At 42.6% G+C, this 26,952-nt stretch overlaps 1 protein-coding gene across 2 annotated transcripts; it reads right to left on the reverse strand.

Annotated features, from left to right (window-relative positions):
- Window positions 1–396: 396 nt before the first annotated feature.
- On the reverse strand, window positions 397–26,952 carry ZBTB34 (zinc finger and BTB domain containing 34). Of its 2 annotated transcripts, none has more exons than XM_072748589.1 (2): window positions 26,811–26,952; window positions 397–6,965 (listed from the first exon to the last, which is right to left on the reverse strand). In XM_072748589.1, exon 2 carries the CDS (start codon window positions 6,953–6,955, stop codon window positions 5,441–5,443), a length of 1,515 nt encoding a protein of 504 aa, XP_072604690.1. In that variant the 5' UTR covers window positions 6,956–6,965; window positions 26,811–26,952; the 3' UTR covers window positions 397–5,440. The 2 variants fall into 2 exon arrangements, with proteins under 2 accessions (XP_072604690.1, XP_025865103.1); XM_026009318.2 differs by lacking the exon at window positions 26,811–26,952 and adding an exon at window positions 15,431–15,753.

Raw genomic sequence — 26,952 nt, forward strand, 5'->3', positions numbered from 1 at the left:
TGGCTAATGGGGAGAAGACAGTTGGAGATGGCAGACACAATGCAGCATACAGCTCTGTGCTTTGTGGCAGGTGTGAGCACGGCACATTCAAGGGACCCAAGGCGGGGTGCTTCTGCAGGCCAGTGAGGACCTGGGTCACCAGCGATTCGTTCTAGGGGAGAATGGCAGCACACGGGAGCCCCTGACAATCGGTCTTCGCCACGGTAGAGAGAGGTATATGGAAATACACCTGCTTCTTTCTTGCCTTCCCAGCACCATGGTGGCACAAGGGCTTCTTATGAAATCCTCACCTCTCAAAAGCAGCAGTTACAGAAATTATGACACAGCAGACCTCTGTAGAGCCAGTGGAGCTCATAGAGGCCAGGAGGGGCAAACACAGAGGGAAACCATAGCACATTTGCTCTAGCAGCATTTTTATTTACAAACAGCAATTTCCATTGACTTTATACCATAAAAAAGCCATTTACAAGCAAGAAACAAGAATTCAGAACAAAATTAAGCAGCACTGAAATATTCATGTCACAAATCTAAAACAAAATGAATACAAGAGTAAAATATCATTTGAATAAATAGTCTTAAATTCATGCTATAAAATAATCCTTAATGGCAAGTTACTAGTTGATACAGCATCCGCTTAGCTAGCTTCATTTACTTCATATGGTGATGAAGTGTGGGCTTGTGAGGTTACCAGTTTATATTGCAAGATAATGACACTGTGTTAAGTCATTCAAATTGCTCAACCATTTATAACGGAAAAAAATGTTAGCCCTACTAATAAAAGTGGTGAGAGAGATGGTTTTCACATTAGGAAAATGGTCATTCTCAAAGAAACCAGGTAAGTTTACCTCTTACTATAGTCAGGGCAGCAACCAAAGGCTTGGGCAGCAAGTCCAAAGGTTGAATTCACAGCATACTTGTCACTGAGGGGCAGCAAGAGGTCTGGTTACCGAATCTGCAGCAGGGCTCACTCCAGGACTTGATCAAGAACTACAGTAGCCCTGTCTGTGCCAGGCCCAGAGGGGAACCAGGGAAAACAAGGTCCTCTTCCGGGCCAATTAGTCGAGCACTGGGCAGAAACAGTGGAAACACTCTGGCACTTACTGAAGAAGACATACGTGACGTGTGACAACCATTACAAATTTGGAACAATGTGAATGACTCTTCTGAACCTTCAGTTCAGTTGCACTGAGTAATATGAAATCTATGATTTATGAACTAGTTTCATATAAAGAATTTACATAATTCCCCAATACTTTCATATATAAAATTTAATAAATAACCCTGACCAGTCTAGAAGCACCATTCAAGGGGCATGTGCCCTTGGAAAATAGTTTAGGTGTTGCATATTTGAGTCCCTTTCAGTGGAGGCTTCACAGGAAACCATTACAGAATTTAACAATAACATAGACAACAACAAAAATCACAGTAACTAATAGAAAAAGTTGTTAAAATAAAATACATTGATTTCTTTAAAGTAAAGCTCATTCACGTAGATGATTCCCACCCCCCACCTCCCCACCCCAGCCCTTGTTTTGTGTTCCTGCAGGTTCTTCCTAGAGTCTAGGCTGGAAAAATAAAAGTAAAAACAAAAACACACGCAAAAATATGCAGGCCTATGGTCTGGGCTAAGGAAAAAACAAAGACTTGGTTATAACTGCTATCATGAGAAAAGACATCTACTCATGCTCTGGAAGCTGGAAAATTATCAATTTAGTTCTACAGTATATTCTGCTTAACAGTGAACCGACAGTATCCTTTCTGCTGTTAAACATGCATGCACACACACACGCACGCACGCACACACACACGCAAACGAACCAAAAAAACAAAACTACAAAGGCAGAGCCAATTGGGAGGCTTTCCACTGACCAAAAAAATTAACTTGTCTTCATATGCTGTATTTACAAATATAATTTCTAAATGTATTTACAGCTTTAGTAGAAATTAGAGGGGAGAGAACGGATTAGAATGAAAATAACTGTTTAAAACCACAAACATTAGTAAAAGTATAAAATTCTTTGTTTTCACAGTTTGTAGTAACAGGTGAAACACCCAGAGGAAAGGACGCCGTCACTGTCTTCACATTGTCTACGTATTGGAAAAGGTAGCTCAAGAAGAGACTCAATTATGAACAGACCTATATGAATTCAGGATATGTTCTGCCGTAAAAGATTTCTTCACATATCACTTCTATCTTAATTGACTTTTGCATTTGTTATAAATGAAACATCTAACCTAAAACTGTACAGAGATAGGGACTTTGCTTTCCAAAAAGACTTGCTCTAAGGAGTTACACAGCGTACTTCGTCTGCGGAGACGTGAAGGGACCTTCAGGGAGAGAATGTTTCTGTTCTGTGGCCATGTTAATCCTCCTGGCACATCCTCATGTGACAAGGCACAATTAATTGCTGCTGCCCGATCTGAATGGAGTTAACCTTTCACCCGCCACGCACCCTGAGAAGCACGACGGTGTGCTCACTCAGAGAGGTCGTCCAGCTCTGCGCTGGCCTACGCGCTGCCTCCTCGAAGCCCTGTGGAACCTTACAGTACTGGGTTATGGCTTGAGAATTCATTCTTAACACTGCTAGCAGTGGAAAGGGTAAAGTGTTAGCAACATGAATGGGAGGCAAGTGGAACTTGCCAATGTGGAATCATGGTTATTAGAGAGAAACTCAATCAATTTTCTGCCCCTTTAACAGTCCCATTACAATGTTTGAACCTGAACTGTACAATCAAAGCAATGTATATTTTTGTCAAAGACAATTTTGGATAAGTCACTCTTTGGTAAACTCAAACCAGTTAAACAAATTGACAAATACAAAGAACTCCATGTAAATAAGGTTAAAACTGACACAGTGACAAGAACCAGGATATTCGAGGTACCTGCCCCAAGTGCTCTCTCCTCCTGACTTGTCTCATCTATCACAGAATGCTCTGGAGACCTCTCAGAAGGCTCCAAGCCTGAGTGAAAAAGGAGGTTCCTTCCCTGAGCCTGACCTCGCATGTCCTTGATTTGGGCATTTCTTGTCACAAACTTAATTTGTATCACCACACAAATTTTTTGCATTTAATTCTTCAAAAGAAAAATCAAAACCAAACTTTTTCATGTAAAGAAAAAAATTACAAACATTTACCTGAAACCCCAGAACATATTTAAGTGGGTAAACACTTGGGGTCCAGCCTCCCCTTGAGGCACGCGGCTTTGACAGGAGTTGAGCAAGTGCTTCAGGGAGAGAACACACCCCTTACTTAGGCAGTTTGACAGGAGAAGGCATACTTATATACCCGATTTAGCAAAAAGCTGCTCCTCGGGAGCAGCAGGATTAGAGTGTAATCTGTACGTAGTAACACTGATGTGTAGCGCAGCAGTTCACACGTGAACAGATAGATCCTGTGTGCTAAAGAGATGCTACCGCACAGCTACTACCCCCGGGGGCTATCACACACAAGGGCCTGAATGATTTTCTTTTCTCAAAATAACAAAACAAAGCAAAATCCTCCCCCAAAACACCCTGCCCCCACCCCAGACCCCCACCATTCTTGGTATTTTAAGAGCCAAAAAAGCATGGAAAACCAGCAAACGTCTATTTTTGTATTCCTATAACTCCTAGCCTCTGAGGTGGGTCTTTTCGTGTCTGTTTTTCTTTTTGGTGTTTGTGCTGTTCCCCTGTGGAGACATACTAGCTGCAAATTGCAGAGTCGAGATTCTCAAGTAGAGTCTGGAGTGCTGACATCCTGTGGGGAGCCCTGCAGCACAAACTCATCATCCAATTGCTTACGAATTCCCTGTGTCAGAGTATACAGTACCAGAGCCATCTCGTAAAAGCCCGTTTTTGTTTACTAGAAGCACACGGGTAAACAAAATAGAGAACTGAAGACATGTCCTAAAGTACTAATAAAACATTATTCAAATAGGACTCAGGTATGTTTTCATACAGTAATGTGTTTGCCAGCACATGCTTTTGAGGTCTCTTTTCAAGCTATAACGCAAGAGAGGAAAAAAAATTGTAAATCACTATTACCATTAGATTTCACATTTTCTACAACTATACTGACCTAAAAGATACGGAACATAAAAATAGCACCACGTGACCAAAAAAATGGTGATACACACAGATTTGGTGACACACAGAGTATCTTAGAGGGCCTTTTGACTGTTGGTTTCTTTAAGCAGGAAACACTGAGAGTGGGGGAGCCACTGAGGCTCTCGTTAGCACACACAATACTAAGATATATTGCTTGCAATTCCCATAGAGTATATCTTTACAAAAAGTACAAATTCCAAGTTCTGCAGTTTCCCTGGGAACTGCACATAGAAAAAGTTGCTGTGCACCTGAACTAGCTGTTTGAAAAAGAGAGAGAGAGAGAGAGAGAGAGAGAGAGAGAGAGAGAGAGAGAGAAACAACCCACAACACTGCTTGGAGAATTTTGTAGACCGAACTACAAATCCCTTTCCCTTAGTGCGAGTACTAACTCATGGTAGAGTGATTCGATTTAGTTACCTGGTATGTATGTTTCTACAGTACGGAATGAAGGTAGATTCGTAGGCCAGTAAAAACATTGAAAACCACTGCTCCTTTGGGGTTGGCTAATATAACACTACAATATGTAAAAAGGTCAGCACCACGGGTCATCCAGCTCACTGACTGGACAACGAACAAAAATTCCAAACGGTTTCCAACTAGAGTTGAATACATTTTATGGCATTTGGTTTATGTACTTGTTATGAAGCAGAGCTACGAACACTGTGATTTGCTTTGCTTGCTTTTGGACACAATGATTAATATATATGAAAACCTATTAACATTCTTTTGTTAGGGGAAATAAAGGGACAAAACCCTAACATCGGGTAGGGACGAGACAGAGTCAAAAGCCCTGTTCACATTGTATTAAATTATATATTCCTCTTACATTCACCTCAACCAGAATAAAATCAAATTTGAGAATGTATATATACTATATATATAATAATCGCTTTATTATATATATATATAAATTGTCTAACTACCCCCTAAAAGTAATTTTAAATTAGAAAAGGTTACCCATTTGTATCAGCTGACGGCATTCTAGTCCCTCTCCGTGGAAATGCACTGTTGCCAGTGCGCACATCGAGAGAGTATGCCTCTTGGCAGAGAATGTAGGGTCAACCAGTTGGCAGAGCTAAATCACTGGCAGATTTTGGATTAAGAGTTCAGCCAAAGAGGAATACTGTCAGCCTGTGTTTTCCCTGGATACATTGCCCTTCATGCTTTGAGCTCCTTGGGAGAGGGAGGGCAGGGGAAAGGATAAACACAAAGAAGTGTTCCTTCCAGAAACCTTAGAAAAACTGCCAAGAGACCGGGAGATTTCCAGATGGTTGGGAAAACCAAAGATTACAACAAAGCAAATCACAAATATGCATTGATTAATGTGCTTTGTTTGGGTGCATTTCGTTACCATCTTAATCAGGAGCATCGGACACTGTGTGTATTTCCATCCGGGAATCTAGGGCCATCTCTGAGGCCGACGCATCATTTTCTAGTTTCTGTTCCATGTACACATCTGTTCTCTCAGGGGACTCGATGCGACTCCTGACTTCAGCTACGCCGGGATGGTTTTTCCGCAGGTGCTGGTTAAGGGTACCTTGGAATGGAAAGCACTTGCCGCAGATCTCACAGCGGAATGGTTTGTCATCGGTGTGGCCCCGGATGTGGTACTCCAGTTGGTCCTTGCGTGTGTACTTCTTCCCGCAGAACTTGCACACAAAGGGGGTGATTCCCATATGGAGCCGCATGTGCCTGTCTAGGCTTCCTTTCTGGTTGAAGGACTTTCCACAGTAAATACAGATCAACCTCTCGTTGTACGGGTACCAGTGCCCTCTTGCACTCCTCTCCCGGGGGCTGCTCTCATACCCGGGGTTATTCATCATCGCTTCGCTATCAGAACCCTGCACCAAGCCCTGCAGATCACTGTGCAGATGGACAGACAAAGCTCGCTTCTGGCGAGCGCGGCCTCCTCGAAAACAACTCAGCATGGATCTGGATGGGCTGGAGTTACTCAAACTTCCAAAAGCTTCGGACACGCCAGTTGGCTGCGAGGCCGCTTGGGAATAGGAGTATGCATGCTGGAGCACAGAACCATAGGACCCCACATTCACTGCTACAACTTGCTCTCCGTCCACCATCTCTGTGTGGTACCCGTCATCCCCCAGGGAGGAGCTGTCAGAACAGCTGGGCCGGTCAGACTTCTCCATCTTCACCTTCACCTCTGTGATCTGGCTCTCCCTCACCAGTAGGTCTCCTTGCTCGTGGTCCCCCTCTATCTGAATCTCATACTCGGACACGCTCCCACTGCTCCCTCGGTCTGAGTGCCCTTCCTCCTGGAGGCGGCTGCGCAAAGCTTTGCTGGGCGTCGTCTCCATCCGAAGATCACTGCTCGTGGTGGGCTGCCGTCCCTGAGAGCAATATGGGGGCGAGATCTCAACAGGGTTGGCAAAGAAGCTGCTGTCCTTAACTCCATTACGGCTCTCTGTTGCCTCCTCAGCGCCAACAGTAACAGAATCAACATCTCCAACACTGATTTTTGAATGTATGCTCTCCAGGATCTGCGTGCACTTGTCAATGACACACTGCATCTGAAGAAAGCTGGCTGCAGTCAGAAAACTGACAACATCCTTCAGCTGCAAGGACATTCTTCCAGTGTAACAAAATGAAAGCAACTGCTCAAACACATTGGGATTTTTAATCACGGATATTGACAAGCCACTCATGGTACTTAATGCTGAATGGTCCCGGAAATAGGGGGAGCTGGCAGCGAGGACTGCTTTGTGGGCTCGGAATGGCTGACCCTGAATGTGGACAATGATGTCACATAGTTTTCCTTGCAGGCGGAGTTCGTTTAGCTGGCTCAGAACAGTGCTGCTGTACTCGGGCACATCAAACTGAATAAAACTGCTGCTGTCCATTTCTACTGACATGAAGCGTAATCTGCAGAAAGAGAGAGTTTCATAATTCACCAGTGACTCCTCACCAAGTACAAGTGGCATAAACACAAGCTCGCAAAAACACCACCACCACCACTGCAGCTACTGCGCTCACCTCCGAGGGTCAACCTGAGCATTCTTCCTCTTACTCATTTTCAGTCTTTCACGTCTTGGTTAATTCACCTAAAGTCAGATAACCTAAAAATCAATCAGCCTAGTGCCCCAATGGCCTAACATTCATCTTTATCAAAATCATAACGTTATATAGTAGGGCCTTTTCAGCTCACTGAGAATCTGGTATCCTTTTAGGAAACGTATTTCCCTGATATTTCACTTACTGCTGAGGATTTGGAGTACTTTGTAAAAAAAAAAAATATGCAAACTCATCTAAAAATTGTTCTGCCTTACTTGTAGGTTTCCAATTGGTGTTTTTCAAGCAGAGAGCACACTGGACACACTGAATGGAGCTAAACTCTTTAGTTTAGAATCTGAGTTGCTGTCATGATGTGCATTTTTCCCCCTTTGGTTCTGTACACCTTTATATCCTTTTGGGTAGGCAGCTGATTCTTCCAGCAAAGAGTCTTAGATAGGATGAGCAACAAGAGTGATAGACATATCACCATTCACCAGTGCTCACAGCCTGGGCATACCTAGGAAAGGCTGGCAGCCCTTGCCAAGAACCCACAGCACTGAAGCACTCACAACCCAGAAAGGGTATACAGCCCAGCTGCACTCTAACCAAAACACAACAAAATCAGATCTAACAATTATATTTTAGTGCTTAAAATGCAACCAAGAGAAATTTAAGCACCTTCTGAATAAGCACAGAATCAAAGAGAAAGTCAAAAAGGAATAAAACTATTTAGTAAAAAAGAAAACTCTGGGGTGCCTCGGTGGCTCGGTTGTTTAAGCATCTGCCTTCAGCTCAAGTCAAGATCCTGGAGTCCAGGATTGAGTCCCACATTGGGCTCCCTGCTCAGTGGGGAATGTTTCTCCCTCTCCCTCTGCTCCTCCCCCACAACTTGTTCTCTCTCTCTCAAATAAATAAAATCGAAAGAAAGAAAGAAAGAAAGAAAGAAAGAAAGAAAGAAAGAAAGAAAGAAAGGAAGGAAGGAAGAAAGAAAGAAAGAAAGAAAGAAAGAGAAACGAACTCATATCAAATCTGTAGCAAGAAGGGCTTAGGAGTAAAGTTTACTTATATCTTCAACTTACTTGAGAATGAATCCAAAAAAAGAGATGGACAGATAGATGATAAAGCAAACATAGTAATGTGTTAACAAGCATAGTGTGTATGATGGGTGCATTCAGGTGTTTACTGTAAAATCTAACTTTTCTATATATTTGAAATTTTTCGAAATATTGAGGATTTTGAAACAACAAATTTTAACAGGGAAAGTCAGTGCTTTAGACGTTTTTATTATTAAACAACAAAGTATAAAAATAAATGAAATCATCGAAGAGGTCAGAAAAGAAACAATCAAACCCAAAGAAAGCAAAAAGTTATTAATATAGAACAGCATAATCGCAGAGAAAAATTTTAAAATTATAAGACACAACAACGTGCAATTAAATCTGACTCTTGAGCAGCCCCAGTGGCCCAGCGGTTTAGCGCCGCCTTCAGCCCGGGGTGTGATCCTAGAGACCAGGGATTGAGTCCCACGTGGGGCTCCTGCACGGAGCTTGCTTCTCCCTCTGCCTGTCTCTCTCTCTGTCATGAATAATTAAATAAAATTTTTTAAAAATAAAAAAATAAAATAAATAAATATATCTGACTCTTGTAGCAAAGGATCAACCAGTTAGTGTGACTAGATTACACCAGAATTTTTTTTTATCATGTCAGAATTTGAGTTAAAACATTTTAGTTAAGGAGGAATACTGTGCCCTTATTTATCCTAGATTTATGACTGAAATCAATTTGAAATCTGTATGGAATGGACATATTTTTAGAATAACATAAATTGGCAGAATTAAATAAAAAACAGAAGTGCCAAAGCATAAGTGATCTTCAGGCCGTTCACACTGTTTTAGATGCATGTTAAAACATTTAAGGCATCTTAAAAAAAAAAAAAATTTAAAGCATCTCAATTTATATGGCCTAAATCTGATACCAGAAGATGGCGAACAGGATAAAGAAGACGAATGCCAACTTTACCTAAGTAAATATATTTTAAAGTCCTGAAGGAAATACTAGGAAATATAACCTATTAAAAGAATAATATACTGTGACCAAATGTAAGGATGGCTACATGTTAGGAAATATATAAATATAATCTGCCACAGCAGTAAATCAAAGGAGAAAAACCATATGGCCAAATCAAAACTACACTAAATGTGGATTTTAGAAAGTGAAATGCCTTTTCAAAGTAAGAGAAAAATAGGAAGAGAATATTTTCTTAATAAACAGTACCTACTGCAAATCAATGGCAACATCATCCTTAGAAAGGAAACATTGTATCTGCATTTCCCAAACTGTATTTAGTAGCACACAAGCCCATGCACTAGACTCAATATCCCAATCTCCTAGAGATTAAACAATATATTAGCATAATAACCCACCTGAAAAGTCCTGCAAACAAGAATTCTATTTAACTCAGCTGTTTGCACACTCATTTAAGCATGTGACTCTTCTCTCAAGGTACACATGTAAATATTCCCAAGAATTAGTGTTCCCTGGTGCGTACTCTGGTAAATACTTTCATAGAGGCATTCCCATTTAGTCCCCGGGAGGACACAGGTTGTCTGCCCATCTCTTCTCTTACTTAACATTGTTCTGGAAGTTCTAGCCAAAGCCACAGACAAGAGAAAATTAAGGCACAGAGCCATTAGAAGAGAAGAGGTAAAATTACTATTCAAGGCAGATAGGATTATTTACACAGAAAACACAAGGTACTCACTGGAACAAATCTGTTTAGAAGCAGGAACTAGCAAATGGAGCATTTCAAAAATTATTGTACATAAAAAACCAGTTAGGTAAGATAACGACAAGTACAACCGACAACAGTAACAGAAGCTATAAATACCAGGAGGATTAAAAAAAATAGGATCTACAAGAAGAAAACTAACACTTTATAAGGACAAAACCATGTATAAGTGAAGATACATATTACACTTCTGAAAGATCCGATAAACTGGACACTCTCCCTCCAAATTAAGTTATGACTATAATGCAACCCAATGAAGTACTTAGTAAGTTCACAAAATGATTTTGAAATTCATCTAGAATGCTGCTGTCCAACAGAAATACAGCACCAACCATATGTGTAATGTTTTCTAGCAGCTGCATTGTTTAATAACAAAAAATTAAAATTTTATACATTTTTACTTAACCTATTTAAAACATTATCAACATATAATCAATGTTAGAAAGTTATTTTTTATATTTTTTTATTTTAAAGATTTTTATTTATTTATTCATGAGAGACACTGACTAAAGCAGAGACATAGGCAGAGGGAGAAGCAGGCTCCCTGTGGGGAGCCTGTTGCAGGACTCGATCCTAGGACCCCAGGATCATGATCTGAGCTGAAGGCAGCTGCTCAACCACCGACTGCCACCTACATGTCCCAACGTTAGGAAATTATTAACGAGACATTTCACATTCTTTTTTCATACTAACTCTTTGAAATCTGATGTGTATTTTACATTTATAGCACATCTTAATTTGGAATAACCACATTTCAAGTGTTCACTAGCTATATGTGGCCAGTGGCTACCACACTGGACAGTGAAGATCTAGAAGAATAAATACTAAAGACAATTTAGAAAAAAACAACAAAAAAACCAGCCAAACATAAAGATATCAAAATGTATGACTGCATAATTCATTCCCTCTAAGTCGGTCTTCTATGTGCCAGGCACTATGGGTTCAGGTGGGCTATCATTCTCTTGTTAAAAAATATGACAAGAGCTAGGAGATCTTTTATAATGGAGGGTGGGGAGGTGCTGTAGGAGAATGGTCCTGTTCTCCAGACAGACAGAATGCCACACACCAAGAGACTAGAGCCTGAGCAGGAAGGAAAGAAGCATTAGAGAACTGCGGTACAGTTGGGACAATGAGGAAGGCAGAGGACACAGGCCTCAGGGGGCCATCAAGGCAGATGGAAGGCAGACCAGGATGGGCCCTGTGGGCCATTTCCAATCAGTGAGAAAGGAAGAATTTTTGAAATAGATGCTGCTTGGATAATATGAATATGTAATAATAAAGTTAGATCCCTTTTCCACCACAGACCAAGATACCTTCTAGAGAAGGTCTTACTAAGCACACAAAGACAGATACCAGAGGAAAAAACAGAGTTTTAACCACAGAAGAACTTTGATACAACTAAATAAATGGCTTTTGACCAACAAATGAACAAAAGTTACAAGAAATACAACATATATGGCAAAGAAATATAAAACTCTTACAAATCAATAAAAGCAAATATAACAATTGAAAAATGGGCAAAGGCTATGAACAGATGCTTCAAAAGAAATTAAAATAGTCTTGAAACATAAAGTGCTTAAAAACATCAACAAACAAACAAAAATTAACATGAGACACAATTCTTTCTCAAATTGGCAAGATTCAAACACAGCTGGCATGGGCAGCCCAGGTGGCTCAGCAGTTTAGCGCCACCTTCAGCCCAGGGCCTGATCCTGGAGACCCAGGATCGAGTCCTACATCAGGCTCCCTACATGGAGCCTGCTTCTCCCTCTGCCTGTGTCTCTGCTTCTCTCTCTCTCTCTCTCTCTCTCTCATGAATAAATAAAATAAAATAAAATAAAAAACCCAGCTGGCAGTGCTATAGGGACTGCAGTAGTCTCATTTACTCCTGGTATGCAAACATAACAAAAACCTGATGATAGGCATTTCTCTTGACTCAGCACTATCAGAGATATAGGCACAAGAATTTATAAGTATATTCAATTACAATAGCTAGACAATGAAAACAATAGAAAAGTCCAACTTCTTTGGAATTATTAGAGTATACCACACCTATATGAATACTATGTGATTATTTAAACTGATGCTAAGCCAATACCTAAATAAATAAATAAATAAATAAATAAATAATAAACTGATGCTAAGGAAGAATACAAAGTTAGCTTCACAAAATGCAAGCTCCAAGAGGGCAAGGATTTTTGTTTCATTAGCTATCATTCAGATTATTGCCTGGCACATAGTAGACACTCAATAAATATTTGCTGAATGAAGGGCACCCGGGTGACTCATCAGTTAAACATCTGCCTTTGGCTCAGGTTGATTCCCGGGTTCTGGGATTGAATCCTGCATCAGGTTCCCAGCAGGGAGCCTGCTTTTCCCTCTGCCTGTGTCTCTGCCTCTCTCTCTCTGTGTGTCTCTCATGAATAAATAAATACAATTTAAAAAATATATCTGCTGAATGAATATTTAATAACATGGCAAAAAAACAGGTAACAAATCAATTGCAAATGAGCACAAGGGATCTTTATGGATGACAGAAATGGTCTAAGAGTGGGTTTTGGTAATAGCTGTGCAACGTTATAAATTTACTAAAAATCACTGAATTATATTAAGATGATCAAATTCTATGATATATAAGCTATACTTCAGTTAAAGCCGTTAAAAAAAATTAGGTAGGGGATCCCTGGGTGGCTCAGCGGTTTAGCACCTGTCTTCAGCCCAGGGCATGATCCTGGAGACCCAGGATCGAGTCCCGCATCAGGCTCCCTGCGTGGAGCCTGCTTCTCCCTCTGCCTGTGTCTCTGCTTCTCTCTCTCTCTCTCTGTATCTCTCATGAATAAATAAATAGAATCTTTAAAAAAAAAAAAATTAGGTAACAACAAAAGCAGGATACTTCCAAAATTATGTATGTATATACAGATATTAAACATATATAATGCTGAGATATATATACAGAATTAATGTAAGACTAAAAATGTTTTCAGGGCAGCCCCGGTGGCTCAGCGGTTTAGCGCCACCTTCAGTCCAGGGCATGATCCTGAAGACCGGGGATCGAGTCCCATGTCAGGCTCCCTGCATGGAGCTTGCTTCTCCCTCTGCCTATGTCTCTGCCTCTCTCCCTCTCTGTGTGTCTCTCATGAATAAATAAATAAAATCTTTAAAAAAAAAAATGTTTTCACTTTCTTCTTTGTACTTTCCACACTTCCAACAGTGAACATTTATTGCTTGGAATGACAAAAATAATAAAATAAAATAAAATAAAATAAAATAAAATAAAATAAAATAAAATAATAAAATAAAATAAAAATAAAATAAAATAAAATAATAAAATAAAATAAAATAATAAAATAAAATAAAATAAAATAAAATAAAACCTTAAAATCCCTGTCAAATGATAATTTGACAGACACTGCTGGTGGGTTGTAAAATGGGCAAATACTCTGGAGGGCATTTTAGTGACGTCCACTGAAATTACAAATGCATGTCCCCCTAGGACCAAGGAACTTTATTTAGCCCTTGGAACTTACTACAGCACTGGACAAAAGATTCAGAACAACTAGATGCTCATCAAGAGGAGCATGGCTAATAACGTATGGAACGTCCATAATTAAGACCATTATACAACCAGTAAAAACAAATAAGGAAGCTCTTTTCATACTGACATGATATAATCACCATGGTATATACTGCTGAAGGAAAAGGGTGAGGTGCAGAACGGTATACGTGTTGTTTGTATAAAGCACCATGAAAACACACACACACACACACACACTGCTGTGTCAATATGCAGACTATTTCTGGAATGATGCACAAAAACAAATAATCTCTACTGCCTCTGGGATGGGGCCAAGGTAGTTGGAAGCCCTACTAGCTTTCAATGAATCTTTTTAGACACACTTCTAAACTATCTGAATATGTAATTAAAAATAAGTAACATCTAAAAAAATTCAGGATGCTTCAGCCCCAGTTTTTATTTTGTTTAAGATTTTATTTATTTGAGGGAGAGAGAGAAAGAAAGAGCATGAGAAGGAGAGAGAGAAGCAGACTCCCTGCTGAGCAGGAAGCCCAAGGCAGGGTTCCACCCTAGGAACCGGAGATCATGACCTGAGCTGGGGTTAGCTGCTTAACCGACTGAGCTGCCCAGGTGCCCCCGTCATCCAGTTTTTTAAAGGTCAGAAAAGATCATAATAAAATTGTCAGAGGCACGAATCTGGAGTCAGATCTGGGTTGAAATGGCACCTGCTTTCCACTTGTAAATCTTGGGTGAGGTACTTCATAAACTTTCCAAGTCTCAGTTTTCTTATCTTGAAAATGGGAATAACAGTCACTGCCTTGTGGCTTGTTATAAAATACAAGTATGCAGAACTATAAAGCACTAGGGGTGCAGTCAGTTAAGCATCCAACTCTTGGTTTTGGATCCTGAGAGCAAGCCTCCCCCGTCAGGCTCAACAAAGAGTCCACTTGGGACTCTGTCCCTCTCCCTCTGCCCTTCCCGAGCACACACGTATACATGCATGCACACATGCCCACTCTCTCCCTCTCTCAAATCAATCAATCTTTTTTTTTAAATTTTTTTATCGGAGTTCAATTTGCCTACATTTAGCATAACACCCAGTGCTCATCCCACCAAGTGCCCCCCTCAATGCCCATCACCCAGTCATCCCAACCCCCTGTCCACCTCCCTTTCCACTACCTCTTGTTCATTTCCCAGAGTTAGGTGTCTCTCATGTTTTGTCACCCTCACTGATATTTTTACTTCTTTCCCTTATTCCCTTTCACTAATTTTTATATTCCCCAAATTAATGAGACCATATAATGTTTGTCCTTTTCCGTCAATCAGTCAATCTTAATAAAAAGAAGTAGGAAATACTCAGCACAGTGGCTGTTTGGCCCACAGTAATCAAGGTTAGCTGTAGTAGACATTTTTTTAGGGGGACAGCATGGTGTAACAAAGAGAACTGGCTTTGAAGGTAGACTCGGCTATGAATCCTGAATATGCCACTTCCTGATAATAATAGTACTAATGAACATTTAAACAGCCATGTGGTCTTGGACAAGTTGGTTAACTTTGATTTCCTACCTAGAAAAGGTCTCAAAAGAACTACTGCCCAACACAACTGCTATCATGATTAAATGAGGGAAATTCATGCACTGAATGTATATAAAAGCCAACATATAATGAGTACTGACTCTGTGCTAAACATATATATTAATTTGATCCTTTTACCAATTCCATGAAGGAAATACTACGATTGTTCCTATTTTATAGATGAAGAAACTGAGGAAAAGCAGTCAAGACACTGCCAAAGGTCCCACAGTTAAAAGATGAACTTAGTCTGAGTGGAGAGGTCGTGGTCCTAACTACACCAGACTGCCTTCTAGAAACACAGATACTGCCTGGCTGACACAAAGGTGTGCAAATAGTGGCTTTGGGAATTAAGGGGCAAAAGGAACGTGGGCTTAGGCTTTTGAAAGGTGCAGAGTTCTGGGCAAAAACCAGTAGAAAAGAAAAAACAATGAAGCATTTCTGAAATAGTCTACAACTAACCGAAACTAGCTCTGAGGTGAGGCTTCCTCCTCCTCTGCGTGGCTCTTTATCTTCTCAGAAGAAAAGTAGAGAGCTACACTTGAAAGAAAATCACTGGAGAGAAAAACCAAAGATCATGATTAACACCTAAGAGAGGGATTCCAGTTTTCTGTAAATGAGAAAGGAAGTGCTTCACTCTCTTCTCCTTTACATTAACACCTCCTTCTGGCCGTGACAATGAGATTCAAAGCCCTCTGCCTGAAGCTGCTAATAAGCAACACTCCAGAGTAAGAGGCTTCTACAAGTCTGACACACAGGGATTTTGCAGGTAACTTCAGTCCTAGGCACGTTACCAAGCTGAATGGAGCAAAAGGCATCATGAATCACAAGTTCTACACCCAATGACCTGATATCAGGTCTAGCGGTCCAGAGGTAAAGCAAGTCGGAACCTCTTCAAGAGACAATCAAGTTCAAACAGGAGCCTCCACTCCTCTAGATCAGCAATTTCCCAACATGGGCTACTCACTGGTTTCTTGAAGGTCTTGATTCCTCCTCTGCACAGAATGTCAGTGGGCCTACACCTAACTTAGATCAACGTTGCATTAATTTGATCTTTAAAACAAAATACATGCACACAAACTTAAATCCTAGGAAAGAAAATAAAAAACAAGTAGCAAAGCTCTTCCCCAGTTCCTATTCCCAAAGATAATCACTGTTAAGAGTTTTCTGTGTTCTTTCAGAGAAAATTACAAACACATATCAGCATAAACTGTTCTACACCTCCTTTTTTAATTTAATGTATTTAATACACCTTAAAATCTTTCCACAGCCATATAAATGTACTTATTTAACCAGGTCCCAATTGATACCTCAAACAGGAAAAAATTTAAATAGCCATGGTATTTCCTCCAAGCTGAAGACTTTGCTAGAATCATGGTTTCATTTCCACTGATCATGCCAATTGTGTCCCAAAGGCGGCAGCAGCTACCCCCACCAACAGCTCATGATGTCCCTGTTCCCCTCAGAACTGCCAATAATCAGCATTACACTTTTTCAGTTTTGCCAGACTGATCAGTTTAAAATGGCATCTCATGGTTTGGAAGTGCTTTTATTTAATTATAAGTGAGGCTGATCATCTTTTCTCACATTTAATGGCAATTTGTCTAAGTTTGTCTTTGAACTGCCGTTCATATCCTTTACCTCTATTTGCACTTTTTATTGAATTGTCAGAGCTCTTTGGAAATTAAGGAAATTAGCCTTTTGTCTTATTTGCTGCAAATATTACATTTAATTGCAATCACTAAATGGCATACTGACTGGGAATTTAAATTATTTTCTACATTTATAGGAAATACTCATTCAGTTTCAATCTTCTGCATGCACAAACCAAAGGGATTTCAAAGATGAATAAGATTCCCAGTCTCACAGTTTGATACAGGCTTAACATAGATTCCTTCCAACTCAGAGAGATGTGGGAATGAAATTCATTCAATTCATAATGCAGAGAAGTGATTTATATATTAGTTTTCTATCTAGACAAAGTTTGCAGCTGCTTCGCAAGACAATAATGAATTTGATTATTCCTCTCACTAAATACAGCAGAATCAGTACTCTTTAACTCAGCAGATTGATCACAGATCTGTCACATTAACTTAAGCAAGAAGCCATCCCCAAACCAGACATTTCCATTGCTATTTTTGAATTTTTAAAAAACATGCATATATCAGCTGGACATTTTTCTTCAATACCATTAATACTTTTTTTCCATTAATACTTAATAGTTTTTCTGTTTGTTTGTTTGTAAAGATTACACTCCGGATAAGAACACGAAATACCTCTAAAAAAACATACACGGTAAGGATGTAGTTGCAGCGGGCTGCTGGAAGGTTCAAGTTGTCAGCTGCTCAACCTCTTCACAGTGTTCTTCTGCTCACTCAACCAATGGACACATACACTTCCTGCTCTGCCAATTTTTTTTAATGGGAGAATATCTGAACACCCCTGGAAGCAGCTTTCACCTCACACACAGCCTCTGCCAAGGTCAGCTGATGACACTGCTGCCACTGGTCTCAGCGGGTTCTGGGAAGGACCATCTCTGAGGTGGGCAGTCCTGACACTGGTCCCCTTCATCCTGCGGCCAGCCACCCCCTACCACTAGCCTCAGCAACTGTAAAAGGGGGTCACTGCCACCTCCCACATCCTTTAGACCTCTCCCTTACTTGGAAAAGCCCATTATCACCATCATCATCAATAACTGATATTGACTGAATGATATGGGCGAGGCATGTCATAAAGGACTTATATGCATTATTTCTCTGAATCCTCTTGCCCTCCCCACAGAGGGAGGTACCCCCCCCCTTTAGAAATGAGGAAACTGAGATTCCAAGAGGCTAACTTTCTCAATACCAGTGCAAAATCTGCCCATCTAGACTTCCTACACTAGAACTCCTGATCCTTGTCTAATTTGCCCGTGGGGAATAGCAGGACCAGAAGTCAGGAAGAGCTGAGGATAAGAAAGCTTGTCCCAGGTTACATTCCTACTCTAGCATGGTGGCCAGGGAAAGAGACAGGGACAAGTGGTAAACATTCCCCCATTGCTGCATGGGCTCCTACTGCTTCTATGAAGAGGAAGGGGATGGAGAAGGCTGAGTGAGGGGTATTTTATTAATATCCATCAAAATTACAAATGCATGACCCTGTGACTGAACAATGGCAGCTCTAGGAATTTATGACAGCAGCCTCTTCCTAGATCAGAATCTCCAAGAGAGGTAAGGGCTTTGAGCAGAAAAAAAAAAAAAAAAAAAAAAAGGTCCCAGGTGGCCCTGCAGCTAAGATACAGTATGCCCTTCATCTGCATACTTCTCCCCATCTGAGCTGCTGACCCTGGCTGATTCCAACTCCTTAAACACCTATCTTCACGCTACAGCCTCAATTAATTAGAAACCACTAGTCTGAGGCTCAAGTAACTGGTCCTTTTGGTGTTTAAAGGTGGAAGTCACAGAGCAGATGCTACCAAGACAGGTTTAGCCCAAGTTCAACAAAATTCTAAGCAGCACTGAGACTGGTGTTCCAAAGCCAGAGCAGACTGCGACCCAGGGCTGATCAAGCACCGAGGACAGCAGTGAGGACAAGGCCAGCGCAGACCAGGGGCAGGGCATAATCACGAGGAATGGAGAAGGAGCAGGTTCAGGAAGAACACGGACCCAAGCCGGGGAGTGAAGGCAGACCGGGTGACCAGAGAACGGGGGAGGTCGCCACAATGAGGCACTCTGTGCACGAGCCACGGGGGAGGGCCACACTGTACAACCTATGTCCAGGTCAGCCTGCGATGCTCCACCCACAGACCTGAGGTCAGGAGACGGGTCCTAGGGATAAACATGCATGCGTACTCTGAAAAGAAAACTAAAATCTGATGCAAGACCATACTCAACAAGGCTTAGTTAGCAAAGCTGCTTGAAATCTCTTCAAGATCCCACCCAAAAAAGCTACAGAATGTCTCACCACACCCATGCGTGTGTGGACAGGACAAGACCCTGTTCTGAAATCCAACAAACATGGGAAACTTACCCCTAATCAGGGTTTCAAAGCTCACTAACAAATGCATTTTACCTAAAGGAGCTTTATTTATTTTTTTTTTTTTAAGATTTTATTTATTTGAGGGAAAGCGAAAGTGAGAGACATCACAGAGGGAGAGGGAGAAGCAGACAGCTGCTGAGCAGAGGGCCCGTGCGGGGCTCAATCCCATGACCCTGGGACGACTACCCGACTAAAAGCAGATGCTCAACCAACTGAGCCACCCAGGCTCCCCTGAAGGAGCTTTAAGAATAAAAAGGTCACTTTGCAAAGACAGCAAAGTAACAGTCTCCAGTAGACGGGACTGATCCTGACAGGGGTGTGAACAGATACACCAGTTAATCATACTTTGCTCCTCCTTTCACCCTGCTCCTTCCACTGAGTTTAAGCAAAAGATTGAAAAGGTAATGACTGCCCTCACACCGAACAACCCTAGAGGCTCACAGGAAAGAAAGAGCAGGTAAGGGAAGCAACATGAGTTTTCAAAGGTGTTGCCTATTCACTGATTTCTTAGCACCAGGGAATGGAAAGAGGGTCCTGGTATGTTCTTATGACAGTATTTTTATAAGACTTGATTATCATCAAAAATTAACTGAAAAAAAGCATGGATGAATTTATTTATAATAATGAAATAAAGGTCTTTCCAAGCATGACAGAAATCCCGGAAGCCACAAAGGGCAAGACGAAGACATCTGACAACAAAGAACTGAAAAATACCCTTTGCAAAAACCAGAAGTGAATGACATACCAAGGAAAAATACACATGCATCTGACAATGGGCTACTTTCCAAATTCCTTAATTTATATTGCCAATCAATCAGATTGGGATGACACAGAAAATCCTATGGAAGAAGGGGCAAAGGAATTAACATTTCAGAGAAAAAGAAAAGACAAATAGCAATAAAACACATGAAAAGATGTTTAGCTTCATTCATGACTAAACACATGTGAATTTAGGGAAAGAAAAAATGAGCTACCAGTTGTGACCCATCAGATTTTTTTTTTTTTACTTGTTTTTTGACCCATCAGATTTGCACATATTTATAAAGAACTGGTAAGTGTAATCCTGAGGGATAACCTGGTCAGATCAATCAACATGCAAAAGCACAAGGCATTTATTATTTGGTCCACCATCAACTGCTAAGAATTGATCCTACAAATAGATAGCCCTTATAAAAGTATGTTAGGACACATGTAACAAGGAGGCCCACTAAGCATTTTTATTTGCTGTAGCAAAAAAATAGAAAGAGAGAGAAAAGGGGAACTTCAAAATTCCATCAAGAGGAGACTGGCTCAGGGACGCCTGGGTGGCTCAGTGGTTGAGCGTCTGCCTTCGGCTCAGGGCGTGATCCTGGGGTCCAGGATCAAGTCCCACATCAGGCTCCTTGTGGGGAGCTTGCTTCTCCCTCTGCCTGTGTCTCTGCCTCTTTCTCTCTGTATCTCTCATGAATAAATAAATAAAATCTTAAAAAAAAAAAAGAGAGAGAGAGAGAGAGAGAGAGAGACTCGCTCAAAGAAACAACAAAAATCAACAATGAAACCCTACACAGCCACTGAAAGGACAGATAGATCAATTATGCTTCATTATAAAAGGGTTCTAGTATTTAGCCCAAACCAGCATGATAAGGAACAATATGTATGCATATATGGAATTCTTTTCATGTATTTTTCTTGAGAGAATAAATATCCACTGCTGTATCAACTCTGGAAAGAATCACATGAAACTATAAAAGTCAGTGACTTTGGGAATGAGGACTAAGGACTGGGAGGGGGAAGGGAAACAGGCTTCACTTTATACTTCTTGAATGTTCTACCACATAGCTGTATTATTCTCACCAAAAGTATTTTTAAGATATGTGTAAGAGTCTTCCTAAAAATATATAATTTTGTAAACCAAACAATCTAGAGAAAGGCTGCAAGTGGATAACGAGTGTATCAAGTAGACAATTTAGAGAGGCAGAAACAAAGAACTATGAGGAGCAATGACAAGACTGATCACTTTTGACCAAAAGAGATTTTTTTAAAAATCAAAATAGAACAAAGGAAAGCTTCCTGGTGTTAGTAATAGGTAAACACGGCTCTGCATTTTAAGTAGAACAGAAAGGAATGTCAGGAGCGGGGAATAAAGGAGGGAAACATGTGGTGTCTGGAGGAGTGGCTGGGGCTCAGGTTCCAAGGGTGACGGGGCAAAGAGGAGAACCACCATCAGAACGTGGAGGGCCTTGAATACTAGATGAGAAAACTCCAACAAATCAATTCTGGCAGCCACCGACCTGAACATGAGTCCAAAGAAGGATTCCATAGGACCTGGAGACTGCAAGACGCTATCCATGCTAGGAGGCAAGTGAGTTCAGCCTCAGATAAGGGGTGTCTGGGTTGCCCACTGGGCATCTGTGTAGAGCTGTCTGACGGGTAGTAAGAGGTTGCGGGTGTGTGTGTGGGGTGCTGTACAGAAACATCAGATGCCGATTTGGGAGTAATCAAACGACTGTACTGAGCACTGATCTGGTAAAATGAGAGAGAAGAGAGAAAAAAGCTTAGCTGAGAGCAGCAGAGTTTTGCTGTCTGCTCCTGTAAGAGAGGTACTGTGACATGGTCACAAGAACAATGTAACACCCACACTTAGCACAACATTTCATCAATAAAATTTGGCATTGTGCCTTTTTTTAAGCTGTAAGGACACTGAACAATGGAAACCAGAGTGGAGACTAGTTACATCTCCCTGCATTGCTAATCCATTCTGAAGAGAGCCTAAAGATGAAAGAAGGGACACTTCAATGCCATCTGGGCAAACATGCACACGGGCCTTGCAAACCCCTTTACAACATTCTTGGGGAAAGCCCTGGAAGTGTTTCCCCATAAAGACAACTCGAACAGAAGCGCAAGCATAAAATCTAAGCAATCGCCAATGTGCTGCTGAGCACACACCCTCGGCAGTGAGCTGAGGGCAGGGACCGTGTGCCCAGAGCCCAGCATTGTGTCTGGCAGAGAGAGAGGCTCTCAGCACACGTCAGCTGACTCAACCTGAACCAAGCTGGTGGCTCAAAATCCTCAGATGCCACCATCGCTACACCCTCAGCTCTCAACTCCTCCTGCTGAAGACCCAAGAGGTGTAGGGCCATCCTTTCCAGCAGGCACAATCTAGCAAAGTGGCTCATTCCCATCTAACCCATTAAACACTCTAATTTGCTCTGCTTCGTTTAAAAATACCCAGTGACACTTCTAATAAAAGAAATCAAGGTTACAAATCTGGAAGTCATTTAAGGCACCAGGAGGTACCCATTATTCTCAATCAAGATGCTCACGATTCCAAACCCAGAGCTGCACCTGCTGGATTCTGTCACTTGCTGATACCAGAGCCACAACTCTATGAGGCACTGAAGACCTAGGATCTCTAATTTCCATTCCACACAAAAAGTCATGAAAAAGACCACAGATGGAAGCACTAGGGACAGCAGGCATGGTAACAGCAGTAACAACTATATAAAAATAACTTTTCTAGGTATTTCTGCCTGGGTCTAGATCAAAACTAAACTTGAGCTGTCATGAATTACAATCTAATCCTTTAGAAAGCAGCAGCCGAATAACACCAGGGCTGCATAAAACATTCTGGTGCTGCTAAAACCCAATGCACGAAAAAAATAAATAAAATGGCATTCCGTGATGGATATTCATGAAGCACTCATCCTAATTTAAAAGAAAACAAGTCTAGAGTTCTTACTGCATTAATTCATGTGAGCCTGAAAGAACATTTTTATCCAAACTGTTAGATTTCCTACCAAGGCGTTAACATTCTCCAAGTCTGCTCAGTTACACTAATTCTGAGAGTACAGTTTGGTTTGACAGTGAAGTTTGTCTTCCAGTCTATGAAAAACATCAGAATCTTCTTCTGAGCTGTCCTGGCGGGGTAGGGATGGCCTCTTTAACCTCACCTGTAATGTTAAGGATTACCAGTTACATTCCTACTGTGTACTCTATGCTAAGTAAGCACTTTACCTATTCACTGAACCTTCATGACAACACTCTGACACAGATAGGGCAACTATCCCCATTCCACAGATAAGGAAACAAACTGAGATGAAGAACCTTTCCCAAGGTCACTAATGACTGTCAGAGCCAGGATTTGAACCTAGATTTGTCAGTCCTGAGTGGGAATTCTTACCTCCTGTAAGACTTTAATCCAGGCACACTGGTGAGATGCAGGGTTTTCACTGGTGCTGGACTCTTACTGATCAACTTTGAGTGAGAAGAAAATTCTCATTTAAGGATGTATCATCACACCGACACAAAGCTGTACTTTGAGTAGTTTGCAGCCATTTCTCTGCAAGGTGTCCACTATGTCTGAAAACATCTCTTTACCTCTGTCTGTGAAGTGGTCAAATGGATGTTTCATGAATTCACCCCAAATGAGAAAGGTAGGTTTCAGGTAAAGGAATGAGTAAGCTTTCTTAAGACCAAGAACTCAAAAATGTCAAGAAGTGGCATCTCCTCTGCTTTACTGCTGGCATTTCTGGGGCCCTGAGTCTGGCTGGGAACCTTAAGTCCTACCTCTTAGAACAGAAGGGTTAGAAAAGCTCACCTTGAATCACTTTCTTCTGTGAGGTTTTCCATGCCATCAATATCAACCAGAAAATAACCATTAGATATTAAACTGCATTCAGCTGATGACCTTCACTAAGCTAAATTCAGCAGTCAGCTATAAAACATTAAATGGACATAATTAAGAAATTTGAAAAACATGAAGCAGAATTTAAAGTAACATGAAAACGAATGGAAAGAAAACATAACGATCGTATTCTGGATTCAGGATACGGACATTTTCAACAAGTGCTTCAGCTGGAAGGATACAGAGACACATAGAAATCCACATCTCATCTCTCCACCTTGATAAATTTATACCTGATGAGCTGGTGGTGGTGATGAAAATGTACTGAGCAGTTAATATGAGTTGCAAACTCTGCTACCTCCCTTCATATACTTTTTTTTTTTTTCATTTTAAAACTCAGAGCAACCCTATGAGATGGATTTTATTATCTCCACACTATAGAGGAGACAGGCTCTGAGACTTCATACAAATTGCCCAAGTTCACAGAACTAGTAAGTAGCCTTGTTGGGATTCAAACCCAGGCCTGACTCCAAAGTGGCAGTTCTTTCCCCACAGTCTCCAACAGAAGAATTACGTGACTTTTTTCTCTCTCATAATCAAAAGTAAACCTTTTAATCTTCCAAAGATTCATTTTATGCTATGGGTACTCTAAGAGTGAGAGCCGAAAACATCCACTTTGAATGGCAGCATTGGGCATCAGTGATATATAACAGAGAAAGCTGATAATAACAGACGCCCCCTTTAAAAAGGAGGAGAATCAAAAAAAATTTTTTTAAAGTGTACCAACATGGGGAACCCTGGGTGGTGCAGCGGTTTGGTGCCTGCCTTTGGCCCAGGGCATGATCCTGGAGTCCCGGGATTGAATCCCACGTCGGGCTCCCGGTGCATGGAGCCTGCTTCTCCCTCTGCCTATGTCTCTGCCTCTCTCTTTCTCTCTCTGTGTGTGACTATCATAAATAAAATAAAATAAAATAATTTTTTAAAAAATAAATAAAGTGTACCAACAAATATCAGGTGAAGTATCTGAATATCTCTTATAAAAATCTGGCTGCCGTATTAGATACCATCAGAGCTCCACAAGAAGTATTAAGACACAATGCCCTCAAAAAAACACCCACTCCAGCTGGGACAAGAACAAGTTCAATAACCAAGGAACACATGCTGAATCCTGAGCTTTAGATTGTGAGTGCCACAAAGGCATGGGGGTAGGGCAGTCAAGGAACACCCTCTGGAGGAAGTATATCTTCAGCAGGGGCTTGAAGGAAGTGAAATGGAGAATTTACACAGAGAAGAAAAAGGAGGCCAGCACTTCAGAAGGGGGAACAACAGGAGCAAAGCCCTAGAGGCGGTCATAAACTTGCTTCTGCAGAGGACAGATGGGAGAACGAGAAGCAGGGAATAGGTTCAAGTAGGTGAGGAGGGGTCAAACCAAGAAGAGTGGGGGTGGGCAATGGCTGGACCCAGTGTGGCAGACAAGAGGATACTACTCAAGGCCACGGCCTCTTAGCTGATCTCCTAGCCTTCAAGCCAACTCCTTTCCTTTCCTGCAAATTATCACAAACCACCCCCTAGTCTCCTGCTGCTTACCACCCCCCTTTAGAATAGTTTCAACTTTGGCCTAGTGTTAAATTCTTTCAGGAATAAGCTCCAATCAATCTTTCGTCCTATTCCCTTTCCTTTAGGAACACTTCTCTACAAGGAGACTGGTCTATTCACTAGCTCCACTGGATCACTGGGCCTGATTCTTCTTTTCCTATCTGAGTCCTACTCATCCTGTAACAGCCAGCTCAAATCCTACCTCCTCACTAAGCCTTCCCTGACCACTCAGCCTCTGGTGACCTCCATCTCTCCTTCCTCTTAATTCTACAGCACACAGCCCCGTCTCATCAATCAACTACCTTTTCACAGGTAAAGTCTCAGCACCCAGTGTAAAGCTGCTTGGAGGCTGTGTGTCTTCCATTGCTTTCCCCTACCACATGGAACAGCATCTTGACATTTAATAATCAAGCAAGCACTCCACTCTTTTTTTGACTTCCTATATTAAGTTTGGCATTAGCATAAAGGAAGGAGGGGGGAGGCGGGGGACTTCTGAAGTCACAGACCAACTAAGAAGCTGTTGCAATAATCCAGATGTGAAGCAAAGAGGGCCTGGACTAAGGAACAAAGAGAAAATGGGCAAATATAAACAACGAAAAAAAATCTGCATGCAAAAACTCAGCGGGATGGGACTGATGACTCCTAGGGACAAAAGCAAGGGATGAAATATAATTAAGGTAAGATTTAGAAAAGCTTCTGGGAATCATTTTTAAAGCCTGTCTGAAACCAAGTGTATTAAGTGGCTAAAAAGTCCACATTTGCAAAAAGTCTTCAGTGAAACTGCCCAATATTTTGAATCAGGGACAGCCCTTAATTTCAGACACACACAGAGTGACAGACCCGCAAGGGTCTTTAGAGAGCGAATCCGAAGCCCTCACTAATCAGATGGGGAAACTGAGGCCCGACGTGGAAGAGCTTGCGGAAGAGCTTGCGGGGAGTCAAGACAACTCCCCGACTAGTGCCGCCCCGAAGCACAGCCGCCCAGCGAGGAAGCCACTGTTTACACCCGGAGGCCAACCCCAGCCCGGCCCTCCGTAATGGCAGGAGCGGCTGAGGGCGAGAGTGACCATGGAGACGTCCAGGGCCAGCAGGACGCGCCGCCGCCTGTTTACCTGGATGGAGAAAGGCGGCGGCGTGGGGCAGGGGCTCGGCTGCGGCCACCAGCAGGGCCGACCCCGCGGCCCGGCCAAGCTCTCCAGGGCACTCAACCATCCAGCCTCCCCGTACAAAGGGGGGAGCGCCGCTGGGGGCGAGGGGCCCGGAAGCAGGGGGTCCCGAGACGCCCGCGGCGGAGGCTGGGGAGCCCGGGGCAGCCGGCCGAGCGCGACCCTCGGCCCCTCCGGCGGCGCCCGGACCCGGGGCCGAGCACTCTTGGCCCCTCCGCGGCGCGCGCCTGGCCAGAGCAGGTGCCCGGGCCGCCCGGGCCTCCCGACCCCGCCCGGCCTCGCTCCAGCCCGCGCCGCCCGCCCACCCGCCGGCCCGCCGGACTGACCAGGCGCGGAGGCGCCCGCCCCGCCGCGCCCAGAGGGAGCCGGACAGCGGCCGAGGGCTGCCCCCGGCCCCGCCGGCCCCGCCGGCCCCACGCCCGCCGCCCGCCGCCCGCCGCCCCCGACCGGCGCGCCTCACCTGCCGAGAGCGCCGCGCTCACATCGCCCGCCCGCGGCGCCCCCTCCGCCGCCGCCGCCGCCGCCGGCGCCAGGCCCGTCCCCGCCGCTCCGGCTGCCGCCCCAGCCCGCGCCCCCCGCCCCCGGAAGCGGTTCCCGGACCC

The sequence above is a fragment of the Vulpes vulpes genome, chromosome 2 (assembly GCF_048418805.1).
Source record: "Vulpes vulpes isolate BD-2025 chromosome 2, VulVul3, whole genome shotgun sequence".
In the NCBI taxonomy this organism is placed as follows: Eukaryota; Metazoa; Chordata; class Mammalia; order Carnivora; family Canidae; genus Vulpes; species Vulpes vulpes.

What these genes read in the sequence shown, in the direction of transcription:
- ZBTB34 (XM_072748589.1), bottom strand. Translation starts at nt 6,955, where the DNA reads ATGTCAGTAGAAATGGACAGCAGCAGTTTTATTCAGTTTGATGTGCCC.